This window comes from Antechinus flavipes, chromosome 1 (genome assembly GCF_016432865.1).
Source record: "Antechinus flavipes isolate AdamAnt ecotype Samford, QLD, Australia chromosome 1, AdamAnt_v2, whole genome shotgun sequence".
NCBI lineage: Eukaryota > Metazoa > Chordata > Mammalia > Dasyuromorphia > Dasyuridae > Antechinus > Antechinus flavipes.
In genome coordinates this window covers 639,454,219-639,475,378 of record NC_067398.1, presented here as the reverse complement: position 1 = coordinate 639,475,378, position 21,160 = coordinate 639,454,219, and the positions used below count along the sequence as shown (strand labels likewise).

The window sequence follows — 21,160 nt, the reverse complement described above, 5'->3', positions numbered from 1 at the left end:
CTATAAGGTATATAGGAAAGGAAAAGGAGCAAGTAGTTATTAAATGTCTATTTTATGCCCGACACTGTGTTAAGTGCTTTACAAATATTATCTCATTTGATCCTCACAGCAGTCTTGGAAAGGAGGTGCTATTACTATTACTTTTTTACAGATGATAAAACTGAGGAAGACAGATTAAATGTCTTGCCCAAAATCACACAAGCCAAATTTAAAGTCATTTTCCGGATTCCAGTACAAGAATGCTGGACATTAGAGATACATTCTGCTTGGCCCCTTGCTAGTTTTATGAACAGGAAAATTAATTTTAAAATAATTTATATAGACTTAATATTAAATCTCAGTATAATCATATTTGTTTTGCAACATTTACATTTAGACACAATTTCAGAGTAAAAGGTTTCTTCCCTTAAGTCTTCTTCAGGTTCCTGTTGTGTCCATTTGTTACTATCTATTATTAGTTTTCTTATCTGTAAAACATAGTGATATCTTTAGGGCTATTATGAGGATCAAGTTAGTGAGATAATACTTAAGTACTGTACTATTTACTTTATTATTTGATTTTCATTTTTTGAATTCTGTGCTATTTTAATCTGAAAAAGGGATTCAAGGTGGTGATTTCATTCTTGGAACTTTGAAAATTATGATATTGTTTCTGATATTTTATTTTATAAGCTATTTAGTGATAGGATTTTGGATTCACTGTTGCAAATCCATACAACATTTCCATATAAAGGCATTATTCACAGGGAAGAAAGGGTTTTTTTTTTTTAGATAATTGTCATGATTTCTGCCACTGATTTTTTTTCTTTATGGGGAAGTGGAAGTAAAATTGGATTAGAAACTATAGGACCTCACTGCTGTGTGTCTTTGGGAAATTCATTTAACCTCTCTGAGCCCCAGTTTATTATTTTTAGGAGAGAAAATAATTATCTCTATGGTCCTTTTTAGCTCAGATGTTAAAGATTTTAAAAATTGTTCATGAATGAATATATTTATCATTTTTTTTAAATTGAGGAACTAGCTTAATTCGAGAAAATGGTAAAGGAAAATAAATTTTTTTAAAGGGAAAACTTTAAAGACTTTGAAAAATAACCAGTCATTTAGCCATAAAAATGTAGATTTTTTGTTAATTCAAACTTTTAATTCATCTTAGCATAGGTCTTGTTTTTGAGATGAAGTCTTTCAGGAATGAAGCTAAGAAAATGATTTAATACCAATATCAAAACATTTCATTAAGGTAGAAAGTTCAGTTTCTAAGGTATAGGTAGAATTTGTAGGGAAGGGACAGAGTCAGGAAGAGAATATAATCCCTCTTTCCTACTGAGCCCTCTGATTTAGCAAGCAAATAGGTATCTGTCCTAAAGGCACTCAGTTGGAGCATTCTTTTATTGAAAAATTAAATAACCTTTTAACCAAGAAAACACTGATAGTTATGAGGTGTTGGTTATAGCACTATCTGACCAAAATCAATCTTCTAGACTTTATCTGATTAATACAATCTATAGTAATTGCTTTTTCTCTGCTCTATCTCCACTGTTTCTTTGATCCCTAGGCTAGTATTTTGTACTGTTAACTATCTTTTTATATCTATAATCTATTTCTATTGTTAGATTGGGAACTCTCTGAGCTTAGATGTTTTCTTAATTTTCCTACTCCTCCATTTTAATGCTTGTAATTTTGCTTTGGATATAATAGGTACTATATTTGTGTCTCTATGTATTCACACACACATTGTATATATGTTTATATATTGACTAACGGGTTATTTAAAAGTGTCTATAAAATATGATGCAATTAAATAATGATTATAAAGTACATATTTTCTTTGGTTCTATATATTGTTGATCTGTTTAATTTTTTTAAAATTAAAATTCATTTTTTATCATTATCAAGTTTTTATTTTCTTTTCCTACTGTCTCCCCTACCATTATGGAAAAAAAAAATCAAAATGAAATCCTTGTAACAAGTATACATAATTAAGCAAAACACGTCTCTATTGTCCATATTCCTAGAGGTGTGTCTCATTTTGTATATTTTGTCCATTATCTTTTTATTTGAAGGTGGGTGGCATTTTTCATCTTCAGTCCTTTGGAAATCATGGTAGATCATTAAAAGACTTAAGAATTCTGAACTATGTAAAGCTGTTCATTTTTATGATGTTGTTAGTATGTAAATGATTCTCCTGATTCTGTTTACTTTTTTCTGCATCACTTCATCCAAATCTTCTCGGGTTTCTCTGATACTATTCCCTTTTTGTTTTCTAGAGCATAGTAGCATTCCATTATCACATACCACAAAAAAGAAACTTCAGAATAGTTTTCTTTGTATAGGAACTTTTCCTTTTTCTTTAATTTCTTTGGAAGCATATAGGCCAAATAGTAATATCAGTGGATTGATCTGTGTTTTAATAACAAGAAGAGAATTGATTTAATAGGTCAGCAAGTATTTATTAAATGCCTACTATGTATTGGACAAATATAGTGCTGGTGATTTAGGCCAAAAAAAAAAAAAAAAAAAAAAAAAGAAAGAAAGAAATAATATCTATCCTCAAGGAGCTTACATTTTTTGAGGAGACAATAATAAGCATACATAAGTACATACAAAATAAAGACAAGGTAATTTTTTTTTTGAGGATATTATCCCTTGGGAAAATTAGGAGGACATTTATGCATAGTTGAGATCTCTGGAATACAATCTTGAGGGAAATGAGGAATTCTCAGAGACTGTTGTAAGGAGTATGTTCTAGATAGGGTGAACAGCCAGTGCAAAATTGTAGAAATGGTAGATGAAATGGCACCAACATATGTGAGAAATCATTAAAAAGGCAATTGGGCTGTCCTTTAGAAAGGAAATGAAGTATAATATAGTTTTATTAAATTTGTTTAGTATTTTATTTTTCCCCAGTTACATATAAAAATAAATTTTAATATATATTTTTTAAACTTTGAGTTCCAAATTCTCTCCCTTCCTCCCTCCTCACTCCCTTTCATTGAGAAAGCAAGTGATTTGATACAAGTGTATAATATATTTTAAAAGGTACATCATGGGCTTTAAAAGCCAGAGGAGTTTATATTTGGTCCTAGAAATAATAGGAAGCCATTGGAATTTGGATAGGAATGGGATATAGTCAGACCTGTTCTTTAGGAAAATCACTTTAGCATATATGTCAGGAATGGATTGAAGGGAGAAGAGGCTTGAGACAGATAAACCAGTTAGGAGCTTATTCTAGCAGTCTACTTAAGAGATTGTGAGGGTTGGATCTAAAGTGAGCTTATGTAAGAAGGGAGAAAAGGATAGATATAAACAAAATTGTGGAGGTAGAAATAACATTATTTGATAACTAGATTAACTGTGTTGGTAGAGGGAGATTGAGGAATAAGATATAATGGCAAGGTTATGAATGTGGGTGATGGAAAAGAGGTAGTGATATTCTCAAAAGAAGTGAAGTTCAGAAGTTAGATGGGATTTTTTTTTCTATAAGTTTGGGGAGACTTAGTTATATTTATAGGTGGCAGGGAAGAGACTTTTTATAAGATTGTAGTGCATCTGAATATTGTGACTAAAAGAATAAACTTCATACATACCTGTATTTACTCAGGAATTATTAACATTTGGACAGCTTGAATGATTGTTTGCCAAAGTAGTATCTTGATTGTAGACAATATCTAGCCGAATTTGATAATACTTTGGTTGTGATGGCATGATTTTCGGTGCAGGGATTTTACTGGAAAGAGCTTATAAAAATAATCACCTAATGAAACTTTTTCTATTAATATTTGCAACAAGGTAGCCAAATAGAAGACATTTCTATAGTGTTTTACGTTTAATGAAGTGATTCTTCCCTCCCTCCCAACTCTGTGAAATAAGTAGTATATCTTATTATCACCCTTTTTACACTTAAACAAAAAGAGGGATCATCTACAGTTGAAGTTTTATAAAGTATTTGGCAAATATCTCATTTAAGGCTCACAAGAATCTTTGAGGAAGGTATTATAGATATAATTGCCCCTATGTTACAAGTAAGGAAATTGAGACTCAGAGAAATGAAGCAACTTATATAGGATCACACAGCTCCTTGTGACGCTAAAGTCCTATATCCTTTTCTCTATATCATATAAACTGGGAAAGACACTAGAACTTTCCCTTGACATGGGACTTGGGAAGGTGGCTGGCTAACTTAAAGAAAGCATCCTACTTGTGACTTTTCCTATGGTTTTAGAAGAGAGAAATGGATATTGGAGTCAAATGCTGAAAGCGAAGTTTTATTTTGTGCCTTTCCAGTACAAAAATACTGAACCAATATATGAGGCTATTCACTCCTCCTCCCCTTTTGCCTTTTCCTCTCTCTTTCCTTCCCTTCTCCCTCTTCTTTCAGTCTCTCATTGCATCATTGCATGGTGTTTGCATCACTACAAGGTCCTTTTGTTTCTAGTGAGAGAGTTGAAAACATTCAGTGTTACTGTCCTGTGAGTCATTTTAGCTACTACAAATAGATACAAAGTAGATACATTGATGGAGAATAATTTTATGATTTTTCTGGGCAAACTTGATTTGATTGTCCTCATCATTATTTCCTTGGTAAGGGTGACATTCTTTAGCAAGTTAGATTAAAGCTCATCTACATCTTAGATAATCTTTGGGGACTTTTGTGCCTGACAAGGTTCATCACCTAGTGGCCAGCTTTGGTGATGAGCTGCTTCTATTTTCAAATCCTTTTGGCCTGGTAGTAGCTTCTCTGTTGTGCTCTGTTGGCATAGCTTTTGAGAACTTAATTACTTCTGACCAGTATTTTAGTGTGTGAGAGACTTTGCTACTAGTAATTATAGCTAGAATTTCCAGAGCACTTAACCGTGTGTCTAGCACTGTGCACTTAATGCTTTATAATTATTTTTTCATTTGATCCTCATAACAAGTGCTGCTATTATCTACATTTTGCAGTTGAGGAAACTGAGACAAACAGATGTAAAGGGACTTAGTCACAATTGCGTAGCTAATGTCTGAGGCCAAATTTGAGCTTGGGTCTTTTTTTTTTTTTTTTTTTACAATAACTTTTTATTGACAGAACTCATGCCAGGGTAATTTTTTTTACAAAATTATCCCTTGCATTCACTTCTGGTTGGATTTTTCCCCTCCCTCCTTCCACCCCCTCCCTATACATGTTAAATAGGTTACAGTATATCCTAGATACAATATATGTGTGCAAAACCGAACAGTTCTCTTGTTGCACAGGAAGAATTGGATTCAGAAAGTAAAAATAACCCAGGAAGAAAAACAAAAATGCAAACAGTTTACATTCATTTCCCAGTGTTCTTTCTTTGGGTGTAGCTGCTTCTGTCCATCATTGAGCAATTGAAACTGAGTTAGATCTCTTTGTCGAAGAAATCCACCTCCATCAGAATACATCCTCATACAGCATCGTTGTTGAGGTATATAATGATCTCCTGGTTCTGCTCATTTCACTTAGCATCAGTTCATGTAGAGCTTGGGTCTTTTTGACTTCAGGTCTGGTATTCTATCCACTGTCTTGCCTACCCGCCTTATAAAATACATGAATGCAAAATGGAAAAACAAAAGTGAAATAAAGAGGCTAATTTTGGCTCATTTGAGGAGACTTTTCTTTACAATGAGAGATGTCCAAAAGTGAAATAGGTTGTTGCTCTAGTAGCAGGTGGTCCTTACATTTCTATCTCACATATCAGGGATGTGTGTGTGTGTGCGCGTGTGTGTGTGAGAGAGAGAGAGAGAGAGAAAGAGAGAGAGAGAGAGAGAGAGAGAGAGAAGAGAGAGAGAGAGAGAGAGAGAGAAACAAATTTCAATTTAAGTGTAGATCAAACTAAATAATTTTTGAGGTCTCTTCCAGTTTTGAGATTCTGTAAACTTTGATTTAGGGGTGATAAAACTATAAAGCTATATAGAAATCCCATCCATATGATGAGGGTTGGTGCAGGGCAGATAATTGTGAGAACCCTTCTGGTTGGCGCAGGTCCAACTTGAAAGAATTCATGAACCCAAAAAGTTAGACTGGCAAAAAAATGTTTATTGGCACTGAGAAGTCAGCTTTTGTTAAGAAGCTGACCTCCTCAGTGGCAAGGTCCCGACAGAGAAGTAAAGTAGCAGAGAAATCTAGCAGAGAAAGATAAAGAGGGGTTAACGCTGAGGAGAGAATGTCTTCACAATGCACAAACAGTCCTTGCAGGCAGTTATGCCAAGGAAATAAAGAGGTTCCTTGACAAGACATGGTCCTGCTTTTGGGCCTTTGCAAAGAAATAAGCCCCCAAATTGCCCTTTAAATAGAAAATCTGAGATTGAAGCTTCAGTTGAATGCAATGTTGTCATTGCCCCCAGGCCTAAATTTCCAGTTGAATGAGACCACTTAGTGGGAGTGGTCCTGAGCCAAATTTCAGCTCAATAGAGGTCAATAGAACTATCAGATCCAGATCTCCAGCTAAATGAGACCACTTAAGTTTGAGCTAAGTAGGGAGTGGCCTGGGCCAATCTTAATGAAACCACTTAATTTCCCCAAAGGGTGGGTCCCTATCAGGAGAGTTTCAGAGCCCACCCTGAAGGTCAAGAAGGACAGTTTCAAGGAGGACAGTTTCAGGGTTCCCCCACAACATATGCATCTATCAATAGAAATTATGTTGGTTTCAAACTGTTAAAATAATCTTTGCTTCTGAATTTTCCATGACACTAAGTCTGCACATACTAATAATGGTTAACTTTTTTTTTATACTGCTATAATGTTCATAAAGCACTTTGTGATATTTCATTTGTTTCTTTTAACATCCCTGTGAGAGGTATTATCAGTATTATCTGTGTGTTATAGATGAAGAAACTGAGGAGAGGTTAAGTGACTTGTCTGTAGTTCCACTGATAGTATGAAAGGTAGGATTTAATCAATGTGTCTTGATTAAAACAATTATTACCCTTATAAATAAATGTGTGTTAGTATTCCCATTGAATCGTTGAATTTCTCTGAGTCTATTTTAGACCTTTCAATTCTTTTGAATGGGACCCTGAAATTGAGGGTGGAGGAGAAAAGAAAAGTAATATAAGTGTTTCATAGAAGAAAAAACTCATTTCCTTCCCCTTCTATATAACATTTTCTGCTTTTCCACCATCTGTTAATTTTAGAATTCTATTAAAAAACACCATTGCTTCTGTCTGACACGATTTGGACTGATTTCGGTCTGTTTTATGCCCAGAATTCCAATGTCTTTGAGGTATAGATTTTTCTCTCATTATATTAAATTAGTGTCAGACTTGGATGACTGTGATTTCTAGGTTTCATCCTTTTTTTTTTTTTTTTTTTTTTTTTTTTTTTTACATCTGGAGTTGGCTATAGTTTAGTTTTTTCCCCAATTTTAAAAGAGTTTATTTATTGAGGTTATTGAAGAAGATTTCAGATTTTTAAAAATGTTGCAGCATGATGTGGCTGAAAGAAAATAGAAGATCTACATTCTGGTTGTACCTCTATATTCCTAATTAGCTGGATGACCCTGAGCAAGTCTTTTTTAACCTTGTGGTCCTTAGTGTTCCTTCAATAAAATGGAAGTAATACCAGACTTTTTTTCTGAAGCTTCAATGAGATAATGGATATAAAAGTGCTTTGTATGCTATAAAGAGCTGTACAAGCATAAATTAATATTGTATCAGCTTCTTTAGAAGTTTGGCAAGTTTGCTTTTTTTTAATGACAAACTTATGGCATATTTAAGTGCTTTTTTTTTTTTTTTAATAACATTTCTTTGACAGTTATTTTATTACTCTTTCTGCACAAATAGATTAGTATCTAATGTTGCCAGATGTTAATCAGGTATTAGTCAACAATCATTTATTAAGTAGATTATTTATTATTTGTTTATTATGTAAATAATACATAAATAAATTATTATTTATTAAGTACTGTGCGCGAAGCATTGTACTAAGAATTGAGAATACAAAAAATAAGTAAAAGCTAGTCCCGACTATAATGCCAGAGTAACTGAAGCAAGATAGAGATTAGAGAGTTTTTAATGTTTTATTTGAAAGGGAGAGATTTACTGGGACCAAATGGATCCATGATTTGGTCCCAGGGCTGAATGAGACTATCATCTCCAAGAATCCAGCAACCAATGTGAGTTCTCAATGACATATATATATATATATGGCTCAGACTCAGAGGGTAGACTGAAGCAGGGGCAGAGTCAGGGTGCTGAGAGCAGGAACAGGACTCTGACAGAGTGGGGTGAGCCACCAGAGAGGGGGATGACATAACAGAGGGAGGCAACCCAGAGATGGGGAGAGGCATCTTTATAAGACGGTATCTGATGTTCTGATAGCTTGGGCTAGGGAGAGGGATTCTGATATTCTAAAATATAAGATCTTTTATCCTTATCAACTATTATGATTAAGAGAGAGGGGTGGTTTTTCAGGACTGAGCAGAACAATTATAAACTGATGCAGAACAATTAGGGAAACTCCTGGAACTCTGCTTGTCCCTGTCCAAAGGAACAGACAGGGCTGTAGAAAGGATCCAGATTTCTGAGCAGAGTGTCAGAGTATGAACAGTTAGATTAAGGCAGGCAAACCCTGAACTTTTTAGAGGCCTGAGACAAAATTGCAAGGTCCTTTGAGAATGCTGAAATACTAATTAAGGACCTGGGGTTACAGGAGTGGAGAAACAGATCAGAGAGACTGCCAGTCCCGAGTCAAGTATCTGATTTCTGGTTGTTTCTTAAAAAATAATCCCCAAAACTGAGTCTGCCAGGGCAATTCCAACAGAATATAGGATTTCAAAGTTAAAGCATAACCAGCAAATCATAGTCCAGTAAATTTAAGCAAGGAGTAAAAAATAAAAAGGACTGTTTAAAGGATTTCCAATTCCATCTGAACTAGTGAGTTAGTGAGTTAGACTGAGAGTCTCCGCCCATTCTCAGCCTGAAGCTATTTTGAATGAGAGACCATCGCCCCTGATCCTAGTGTATTTTGGACTGATATGGGGAATTTGGGAATAGTTGATGAATGACTGTTAAACCCTGACTGGGTCATCTATTACAATGTGTTTTAAGATTTGGGATGTAAATTGTTAAAACTGTGTAACTATTGCTGTTATGTTAGAGGGATTTTTAGGAAACCCTACTGTACTTGTCTGTTATATAAAGGAATTTTAATTCACTCTTGGGATTTATATGTGGGATGGTTATTTGATAATTCCTTTCCATGAGAAAAAAAGGGAGGAAGAGATAGGAACTTGGGGAAACTGATGGATTTTTCTCAAAATACCTGAAACAATGGGAATCCCTAATTCCTATTTGCTTTGCCTTAGGCAATTAAGTAGATGCTCTATTGCTAAAATAGCAGAGAGCAGTGGGGGTGGGGGTGTTTGAGTTTAATCTTCATGTTTGAAAACAAAAGATCCCTTTTCTCCCTACCCCACCCAACCTCTTTTCCACATGCAAATTTTCTTTCTCGTCTCTCCTACATCAACTTCATTCTCTTTTCCTTCAAAATTTAAGATTCACAATACAGTGAATAGCTAAATGACTCCATAAAACCCACATGTCCAGCAGAGCTGGATTTAAAGCACAACTTAGAATGTTAACAAATTACCCAATATATTTCAGAAGGCAAAGATATACTTTGCCTAATTAGAGGCATGTGATCCCATTCAGGCAAGTTAATAGAACTTCTCTTTAACAAACCATTGTTCTTTAGATCTTATACTTAAAGATAACCCAAATTAACCTGCATAGGCAATAGTATAATTATTTCCCAGAATTTAAAAACTGCCCAAAAGTATGTGAGGTTTTTTTTGTGGGGTTTTTTTTTTTAGGTTTAAACAAGTTCTCCAAAACCTTTCCCCAAGTTTCAAAGCAATTAGCATAAACTTCTTTGTCCTCCAGAGGCCCAGCCCAGCCCAAGCCAAGCCTGAATTTTAAACTGCTTCAAGAAAAAACCCATCTGCCAGTTTAAAAATAGCCAAGGTTTTTCTATTCTTACTTACAGATCAGTGCAACAGGTTAGGGAGTTAGAAATCACAAGCAATTTTTATATTTAAGCACAGTTGCAACATTAAAACAACCAATTCTTAATCATTGTTCTTAAACCCTTAGCAGAGATCTTTAACCAACAAAACAGACAAGTCACATAGAACACAGAACACAAATCACACAGACACAGACTGCACAGTTACAACATTAAACAAAACATTTAACATATAATTAAGAGAGTGCTCCCAAAGGTGCTCAGAATCAGATCAGATCAGATGTATCTTAGAAGACACCCAAACCAGAGGGGATCACCCAGTGAAGTGGAATTCTGATACTCTTCTCAGAATTTAATACCCATTGACATTTTATTATTCTGAAAATCCAGATGCTAGCACAGACAGACAGAACAGGTAAACAGATCAGATTATGTCTAAGACATCCAGACTTACTCTCTCAGTGGCCAAAATGGAGTGTCTGTTGCCTGGCATGGTTGTGGCTGAAAACTGCTCTCTTTCCTGGAGACTGAAGAAATCTAGAGAGCTAGTCTCTCCAGGCCAAGAACCCAGATCCTCAACCACCCCAAGGCCCAAAGCAGAGACCCAAAGGACGCTAATCTCTAATTCTGTTCTCATTTTCTCCTCCAAAATGAAATGCCAGAGAAACTAAGGCAAGATAGAGATTAGCATTTTTAATGTTTTATTTGAAAGGGAGAGATTTACTGGGACCAAATGGATCCATGGTTTGGTTCCAGGGCTGAATGAGATTATTATCTCCAAGAATCCAGCATCCAATGTGAGTTCTCAATGACATACACACACACATATGGCACAGATACAGGGGGTAGACAGAGGCAGGGGCGGAGTCAGGGTGCTGAGAGTGGGAAAGGGACTATCAATCTGTTTCTGATAAGGTGGGGGAAGGCACCGGACATTCTGATAAATTGGGATGACATAATGGGGAGAAGCACCTAATATTCTAATTAATTGGGATGGAGAGAGGCACCTGTTATTCTAAGAAGGTCTTTCTCCTTATCTGAATCACGTGATTAGAAGGGAGGGATGGTATTGCAGAATTGAACAGAACAATTAGGAACTAAGGCAGAAAAAGTCAGGGAAACTGAGGCAGAACAGTTAGGGAAACTGAGAACAATAAAAAGGAACTGTGACACAACACCTACCTTCTAGATACTCACAATACAATGAATCAGTGTTAGAGGACGGTACTGTGGAAATACTATAGAAAGGAATGTTATGGGAGGAGGAGAATAAGAAATTCTGGAGAGTTAACAAAGAAAGGGGATAATAGGGGCAACTAGGTGGTGCAGTGGATAGAGCACCAGCCCTGAAGTCAGGAGGACCTGAGTTCAAATCTGGTCTCAGACACTTAACACTTCCTAGTTGTGTGACCCTGAGCAAGTCACTTAACCCCAATTGCCTCAGCAAAAAAACAAAAAAGAAAAAGAAAAGAAAGGGGATAATATTTTCTTGGTAGATTAGGGGAATAGTATAGACATATTATACCTAAATTCCAGCAAGGCTTTTGATAAAAACTCCATAACATTATTTTGGACTATCTATAGTTAGATTGAAAACTAGTTAGATAACCAGACCAAAAGAGTAGTTATTTATGTGGCTCATATGGCTTTTTATCTCCCCCTTTTTTCTTCTATGTTTATGTATATTTTAAAACATTATATTGTACTAGTTTTATGCCTTTTATATTTCCCATTTCCTCAGGGCCTAATATTTAGGGATAGGGATTCAATTCTATATGATTTCATTGGCATAGACAGAACTCTCCTGATGAGGAAATCTATTTCACCATCGGAAACCAGCTTGTTTCCTACAATTTGTAGTCTTATAGAGTAGCTGGTATCACTGAGAGGCTTGGTAATTTTGCCCAGGATCTTACTGCTAGGATGTGTTAGAGATGGGACTTAAACTCAGGTTTTCCGGTTTCTAGGCCACTTCTCTGTCCACTATACTTAGCTTTGTCTGCCTGGTATTTATTCTTGATAAATTCATTGATAACTTTTGTGTGTTTTTGTTTTTATGTTTTCCCTATAGTACTTAGCTGGTATTCTGTTGGAATCTTTACAAACTGCTAACTCATTAGAGTTGATAGATTATTGATCTGATCTTACAAGAAGATGTTTTGGGCCAGAACCTGAAACAAGGTACTAAGTAGAACTAATTGATACAATGCTTGTGTTTACACCTTTACTCATTGGAGTTCACAAGTATGCCAGATTCACAAAGTAAACTTTGTAACTTTGTGAATTCACACTTCCCTTGAAGCTCTTTAGGTCCAGAGAGCACTATGGGAGAAACCCATAATCCCTCTCTCTTGTATAAAAGAGACAGACAGAGGCTCTTGGTGAGATTTCAGCGGAGTTACGCCAGAAGCCTTCTCTCCGAGGCAAGAGAGATCTATTCCGGAATATTTTCCACTTGGCTGGCTGGTGGCGGAAGAAGAGTTTTCAGAGGAAGAAGTTATGAGTCGAGAGTTCAGCAGAAGATTGAGAAAGCTTTCTCAGAGGCACAACCAGATTCATCTTCATCTCACACCACTGTGGTGGCTGGGTCCCTGCACTTCCCCCACTGAGACCAAGCTAGTCTGAAAGACTCACCAGAAAGCTAGCCGAGCCCCAAGTGAAGGAGACAAGAGATTCATCCATCTTTGTGCTGGCTGGAGGCTGAAGAAAGCAGAGGCAGAGGCTGAAGGACAAAACCTTCGGGTTTGGAGACATTCGGAGGGCTCTAAGCTAACCAGGCTATATTAGAGACAATAAAAGAGCTGAACTTTTATCACCTGGCTGCGTTTTGGGTGATTATTACTTTCAACTGAAACTAAGACTGCCTCCAAGAAAACATCCCTGGAGAAATCTGCACCTTTTCACCCAGAGAGAACCTTCTCATAGTATTATTTATAAAGAAGAACAAGAACTTCACAGTATTCTATTTTATCATCCCCTTTCATTTTCTTCTCTAACCTAAACAACCACAGTTCATTTAACCTTTTCTCTAGGACAAATTTTTCTTTTATATTCATAATTTTTGTGTTGCTTTTCTAGACTCTAGTAAATTTGATTCTTAAAAAAAAGCAAAACAAAACAAAAACAAAAATAACAACTGTGGACACAAAACAGCATATTAGGAATTGTTGAGGTCTGGTAAGCATTATCTTCTATAATTGGCCTGGTAGAAGATATTTTATCAACTAGATCAGAAATTAGATTCTGCCCCTAATAGGTATTGCCTCAAACAGAGACCCTGGGAAAGACTTAGCTTATAAAGGCCAAAATCTCCCATACATTTGGGACCATTGTAACTTTCTGGAGGACGATGAGGCTGATTATTCTTTGTTTTCTTTTTTCTTTTTTTTTTTTGAGAGGAAATTGAGGTTGAGTGACTTGCCCAGGATGCCCTACTAAGTTTTAAGCTGGATTTGAATACCAGTCCTTCTCATTCGAGGGCCAGTGCTCTATCTATTGGGCTATCTAGCTGCCCCTAGTTTTTTTCGTCTTCCCTCCCTCTCTTCCTCCCTCCTTTTCTTCTTCCCTCCCTCCCTCCCTTCCTTCCTTCTTCACAAAGCAATCATTCTTGGAATGATTTCTCATCTGTAAAATAAGTGGAGATAGATTAGATCAGAGATATCAAGCTCAAGGCTAACCGATTGCCTTGAGGCAAAGCAAGGCCCAAACTCTATTCAAGTATAATTAGGAAATATTTAATATTTCCCATATACATGTATATATATATATATTTCCTATATAATTCCTAATATAATAATAATATGTGGTTTTATAAGTCAATATGTGGCAGTAGATGTCCTTCTGTAGAGATTAATGACACGTATTGCAATTTGTTTGATACTGCTAGACTAGATGATCTTGAATGTTCCTTCTAGTGTTAACATTCTTTTCTGGCTTTTCCTGTATTTCAGGGTATTTTCTTAGTGTTATCCATATTAATGAATTAATGAACATAAATCTTAGCATTTCAGCCAATTGACTCATCTGGGGTACCATATGGATAAATGGATGGTCCCATTTCTCTACTCACCAAATCAGAGATAGGGAAAGCATTTGCATGATTCTTTTTCTTTCTCTGTTTTCTATCTTTTGTCTTTCTTTTAGTCACTGCTTCGTTTTCTTTCAACTTCTACTTTGTTTTATTTCTGTCCTGATCTCTTACCTGATGCTTTTCTCTTTCCTTTCCCTTAATCCCTTTTGTCCTGAAAGATAGCACTCAAGACTAAATAGGTACCTTACTCCTCAATGTGTTATTGAATGGCATTGGAAGCTTTATTAGTTGAGACAAATTTTCTTTATTGCTTATACTTGTTTACATGTCCTATTAATCTATTACTGAGTGAAATTAAATTGATCTGACATAATTTTTTTTATTATTATCCTTTCCCAGATTGTACTATACTAGGTAATTTTCAAGGTTTTTTTTTTTTTTTTTTTAATAAGATCTGCCCAGATATTGAAGGGAAAATGATCTTGACTGATTTCTGTTTTCCAGCGGCTTCATTTACTTAAAAAAAGAGGCACCGCAGTTTGTTTTTTAAGAATATTAAGGAATTCCTGTCTTTGTAGAATTTTCTAGAACACAGTTATTTAACTTTTTATTGACTGATGGACCATTTGGATCAGGCAGAAGATCTCATAGAGCACCTCTGTCATCATGAACTACTGAAGAAAAACCTTCAGTGACACTTCAATAAATACTTCTTGCCTACTATCCTAAAGTCCAGGATAGAGCAATTGGACATTCTAAGCCATGTTTGAAAATTATACCCTCTATTACTGTTCACTATTGAGTTAACATAGGAACGTGAATGCCTAGGTATCATGAAGAGTAGGATTTTCTTTGGCAATAAAAACATAAACACTTATTAAATAGTAATATTAAAGTATTCTTCATCAAGCTCAATCACCTTTGCATTTGCCTTAGGCTGCTGATTGTGTTCAGATCATAACAGCTGATAGGAGGAATTAAGTTGCTTTGAGATATCAGTAGGACAGTGCTTATATTTTATTCACTGTAGCTAATTTGTGCTAAAAAGAAAAGTTCTTTCTATGTTTGTCCTATGAGAGATCTGAATAATGTAAAAAAAGACCACCCCTTGTGGATCACCTGAATTCCCAGGACTCCCAGAATTGAGAAATACTACTTTAAAAGATTAGCTAATGACCCTGCAAGTAGCATTTTAAAATTTAAGTACCAGAAAAGCATGCCATTACTGTCAAATTTTTGAAAAAGGAAGGCAACCTTCTATCCTTTCCTTTTTTGTTGTCACATCCTTTCCCCCCCTTTTTAGACTTTTCCACTAAAGCCATTTGGCTGTTTCCAGGAAACCTTGGAGAAAGAAAGACATGATTTTAATTAGAATAAACCAGAGTTTGTGCTAAGTTGGGCCAAAGATTCCATACCCAAAGAATGAGTGGGAAATAGAATGTATAGAAATGATTTCAAAGCTGAGAAAGGTATTTGAGAGTAAAAAGTACCACAAAAGGGAAAAAAAATACCATTTCTATTTTCTTTGGTTTCCCTGCCCATACAGTATTCTTTTATGGTGATGATATACTAGTCATGACCCTGTCTTTCCTTGAGCTTGCTATGTTATCCAGCAGCCTTCCTTAATGTAATATGGCATCCCATCCTTTTATTCCCTGCTGAATCTTTCTTGCTTAAGGCTAGTTTATGTGTTTTGCAAAGTCATAAAGAGAAAAAAATCCCAATGAATAAATAGTTTTTTTTTCCCCCATTGTCATGTGTTAGTGTGTTTCCTCCCCCCCTTAAGTGGTATATGCATGTGACTAAATTTTCTTTGATCCTCTTTTGCTTTATGTGACTGAAAAATTTAAATATTTTGCTCTTGCCTTCTTTTAAATGTTTATATGAAGTTGGCAAAATTATGAAGAAATTTCTGTAAAATTTAGCCTACAGCTGTTGATTGCATGTAGTATAGTCTTTGGTTATTGAGAGCGATAAAAAGAGGAAGCATGATGATTTTTGTCATCTTAAGGTCATTTAAGCTAGCTGTTATAAACTTCTCACCCCTATTAATGAATTTTATATATATTAATAGGGATGAAATCTTATTCTGAATTAATGTTAATTCATTTGGTTTATTGATAAAGCGTTTAGAGAAATTTGACCACTAAAATTTGTAAGATTTTATAATTTGTCAGATACTGATTAAACAGTCAAGCCATCAACTTTTAGTAATAATGATGCCAGTAAATAGAAAAAACATAACATTGTTACTTCTTTTCTTTCCTTTCTATAGGTGCTCTTACTACTAATGGCATAAATGCAGATACCAGTACAGAAATAGGACGAGCCAAGAACTGTCTAAGCCCTGAAGACATCATTGATAAATATAAAGAAGCCATTTCTTATTATAGCAAGGTGATTTCATGTAATATAAATTTTTTCATTTAATCTTACCACTTCAGACAGAAACTTAGACTTTACATGGTATGATAGATAATTCTGCTTTAAAAAAGGCCTGGGAATTTTGTTTTTATATTATATTTGGGTATCAACCCCTTGCATTTATACATTTTAGAACACAGTTTGCATTTAATGTCATATTTCACATTGACAGCATCTTTGCAAATTAGGCTAGGGTAGTTAGTATTATCTATATTTTAAGTCTCTTGAGAGTATGTCTTTTCTATACTTGGTATTCCTTCCAGTACTTAGTTATGTAGGTGATTTACATAGGTGATTAATAAGTGCTTGCTGTTGCTATTATATACATATCATAGATGAGGAAACTGAGACAGAGAACTTGAGCTACTTATCAAAGTGTTACACACTTAATGATAGAACCAGAATTGGAATCCACTTTTCTGAATGTTTAGTACTGTACTCTTAACAATATACTAGAAGAATATCTGGAAGACCAGAATAAAATAGAATACCTGCTACTAAATTACAAGTTCTCAAGCATTGTTTACAAATTATATTCTGGATGACCTTAGGGTTCTATATGTTTCAGATATAGGTTATATGAAAATTTCAACTATAAAAAATTTTTTCCCTAACATTTCACAAGATTCATGATTCCTTTGATATTTATGTTCCCTTAAAATAAGTTCCCTTTACTGATATAGATTGTAACCCTTTCTTACCTAAATATCTAGTAGGCTATAAATAAATAAAATAAAATAAAATCTGGTGCTGATTTTATTTGCATTTAACCTGGCTGGTCCTTGCATACCACATGTGCTATCTGGACCTTTCTAGTGTCATTGGAAGACTTGATAGTGTGTTCAACTTCATTAACATAGACTAATGTCTGACGTAACACCTTCATGCTACAGTTTTGCTTCGGAGGAAGCATTTAGCAGAGGTCTCTTCTACCTATGAAATTCTGTGATTCTCAAGCATTACACAAATGAGTGATAATGTTATAGTTTCAAAAGGAATTTCGCCTTGGCAGCTCCTTTAGTTTCTTCTAGATTGGCAATTTTCAGTTCTTTTCTAATATCTTGGCTCAGTATTGATAAATGTCTTTTTTGTCATTGCTTGTATAATATTTTTCTGATCAGTTGATAGCAAGAAAGCAGTGGTTGGGGAAATTTAACTGACTTATGTCACTACTTTGATAAAAACCATCTTAAGGGCTTTGAAGGAACATGAATTTCACTAATATTTATGGTATTATACTGACCAAACATTTTGAAAATGTGTTATTAAATGACCACATAAAAGTTGAAGGACTTTTGGTTTATGTGTTGATAGTTAAGATAAATAGTTAGATTTTTTAAAATGATATTTTTAATAAGATATATAAAAATGCAAATTACATGCACATTAGATACATTGAAAGGGAGAGAAAATGGGCAGCCTTTTATAAGACTCTAATCATGAAAATTTTCCTTGCTTTATATATTATTAAGTAATTGAATGGGAAAGGTGACCAAATTATATCTTTACTTTATATGAATGGTTTAGCTACCTTTTAAATTAGCCTGGCTTGTAGACTATTCGTTGATAGATATTTTGATCCATACCTATGATTTCATCATTGTAAAGCAGGCTTAATAAGGAAATGTTTCCTTTCTAAGTTGATGAGGGCATTGTAAGGATGCCAGCTTGCCAACTTTGCACATGAACATGTCAGAATCTGCACTTGAACCCATGTCTCCCCCCCCCCTTTTTTTTTTTTTTTTTTGCTAAGGCAATTGCAGTTAAGTGACATGCCCAGGGTCACACAGCTAGGAAGTGTTAAGTGTCTGAGATCAGATTTGAATTCAGGTCCTCCTGACTTCACGGTTGGTGCTGTATCCACTGAGCCACCTAGCTGCCCCAGAACCCATGTCTTCCTGATCCAGGATTTGCCTTCTCTTCACTCTGCTGTGCTGCTACTCAAGCTGCATAGTGGGTTTGATAATGACTTGTTTTTAACAAGTTACTTTGGACAAATTGTTGTGTGTCTCTGAACCTCATATTCTTGGTCTGGAACATGCAGATGATACTCACTTTATGATAGAGTTAAGACTGAAGTGCTTCTGACTGGTGTTCTCTTTTCTAAAGTGTCCTTCTCCGTTTATGGAAGCAAGACTGGGCTCTTGGAGCCAGGAGAACCTGGGGGTGAATTCCATCCCTGACACTTCTTAGCTGGGTTGACTGTAGTAAAAGGAACTTGTCTGTATTTTAGTTTCCTTACTTATTAAAATAAAAAAAGAGTTGTTAGACCTCTGCAATTATAATAACTCAGTATTAGGCTGACCAAAGAGAATTGGCATATCTTATTGACAGAATAGGTGGTTTTAAAGTTTGAAAGGTAAGAAGCTTCTTTTATTTATTAAAATTTCTTATGTTTCTCTCTCATGTCTTTCAGTATAAGAATGCTGGTGTAATTGAGTTGGAAGCTTGTGTCAAAGCAGTGAGAGTCCTTGCAATTCAGAAGAGGAGCATGGAAGCATCAGAATTTCTCCAGAATGCTGTTTATATCAACCTTCGCCAGGTAGGGATATAATGATATCTGTGATATTTACATTGTTAGTTATATAAATGATTTTGAGGTTAAGTGAATAGACTCATGCAACATTGGAGTATTGATACTCTATCCATACTTCAAATCCCAATGCACTTGTAGTTCATTGTTGTCTATCAGAATTTGATTTGGCCTAATTAAGGCCAATGAAATTATTGATAACAATAATGATTAAAAAAAGCCATCAATTGTTTGACATAAATGTAAGATGTTTTATTTAGTGTGATTTAATATTTGTTGTTGTTTGTCCTTTGTTCTCGTGATGTTCTCATGATGTTCTCATGACATCAGGGAGGTGATCATGCAAGTGAATTGGATTTAAGTGAAGTAGGGCTGGGTAAGGTCACCTGCCTCACTTTCCCCTCCAGAGCCCTTTGGGTCCAGTGGCCAGATAGAGATCAGGACAATGGCGATGACCCCGGATGCAATGGGAGAACTTGGCCTTTTTAAGCTACAGTCTTCAACAGGTCTCAGTTTGACTGAGGCCATATCCACTCAATGGTAAAGGCTAGGTAGCAATTGAGACAAAGAATCTCCTCTGTCATATTTATAGTATTTTCTATACTAGGGTTATTTCCTGATTTTTTTCCTTTTACCTCCAATTTAATCCATGTAACAAAGAAAAATTATTCAGCAAAACTGACCTTTAAATTGATTGAATCTGATAGCATGTATAACATTCCTATTCTCTATAGTCTTAACACTCTTCCAAGAAGAGTGTGTTATGTTTTAGTATATATTCACTGACCAAGATTGTTCATTGAAATGAATCTGATTTGGTTGCCTTTAGTGTTATTTATCCTTTCATTATTTTAATTATTGCATACTCAGTTCTCTTTATTTTAATTTTAATCAACCTTCTCATGTTTCTATGAATAAGAGTATTATAGTGCATCATACATTCTGCTCCTATACCATAATTTAGCCTTTCTCTAGTCAATTGATGCCTGCTTTATTTGTAGATTTTTTTTATCGTAAAACAATCTTAGTTGATTTGTCTGTCATCTCTATTTTTGTTGCTATTGTTCAATTGTTTTCTGTTGTGTTCGATTCTCCATGATCCCATTTTAGGTTTTCTTGGCAAAGATACTTGAGTAGTTTCCCATTTCTTTCTCCAGCTCATTTTCTGGATGAGGAAACTGAGACAAATAGGATCACATAATTAGTAAGCAGGCTGATAAATAAGGAAGCAGAAGATGAGTCTTCTTGACTCCGGGGTAGCTTCTCTCTCTACTATACCACCTACCTTCTCCTTTTCTATAATATGTATATATATATGATATTTTCTTTCTCTTGTTGATGTTCTTACCTTATCTCAGTAGAAGAATTGCTTTAGGATAGGAATTGTTTCATGATTTTTTTCTGGATTAATTCCAAAATATCTTTCAGAAGGGTTAGAAATGCAAATACAAATAACACATGATGTGTGGATCTATTAGGTTTCCAATATTTAATTTCTAGAATTCAAAATTTGTTGTCTTTTCAGATTGACTAATTTAATGAGAATAGAGATTTGTTTAATGACATTTTCTATAGTAGATTGATAATCATGTTAGTTTCGGAATCCAAAGACAATGAACTCATTTATAGATTGAAAAAAGCAAAGAGGTTCAATCGTCTTTCAGCTGGAGTACTAGAGAAGACCAACAAAAATAAAGACTATTAGATATTTAGACTCCAAAATAAAATTTGATTATTTTCTAAATTGTGTTTTGATTTTGTGTCTGATATTGAAAAGTTAGAGTGGAAAGAGTTTGGGATGACTGGCTCATCCTAGTTCCAACACTTAATTCAGATATTATTTTATAGGGATAGTTTTATAAACTCATACATGAGTTCAAAAAATCATTTGTTGAAATACAAGCTGAGGCAGACATGGCTAGATAATGGTTAATATGAAAAATACTGGGGAATGAAGAGAATTTAGGAACTTAAAGGCAAGATGGGGCAACAGTGAGAATAGTGTCATCCAAAAAAGCTGATTTAATTTAATCTTAACATTCACAGAAGCATAGTTAGTGTACAGGATAAGAGAGGTGATAGATCCATTGTATTCTGCTCTAGTAGGACCTCATGGAATATTACATTCAGTGTTGGGTACTGAGTTTTAGAAAGAATGTTTGTGAATTGGAGCAAAGGGCAAAGGATTGTAAGGAGGGTAGAGACTGAC

The 21,160-nt window shown here is 35.0% G+C and overlaps 1 protein-coding gene across 3 annotated transcripts in view; it reads left to right on the top strand.

The window, feature by feature from the left end:
• The window catches only part of TRAPPC9 (trafficking protein particle complex subunit 9), a 1,007,235-nt gene that overhangs the window by 33,910 nt on the left and 952,165 nt on the right, over positions 1-21,160 (top strand). For all 3 annotated transcript variants that reach the window (XM_051971143.1, XM_051971142.1, XM_051971144.1), the window contains 2 exons: positions 16,270-16,391; positions 18,835-18,960. In XM_051971143.1, the coding sequence (XP_051827103.1) occupies positions 16,270-16,391; positions 18,835-18,960 (248 nt within the window). The remainder of the gene's footprint in view (positions 1-16,269; positions 16,392-18,834; positions 18,961-21,160) is intronic.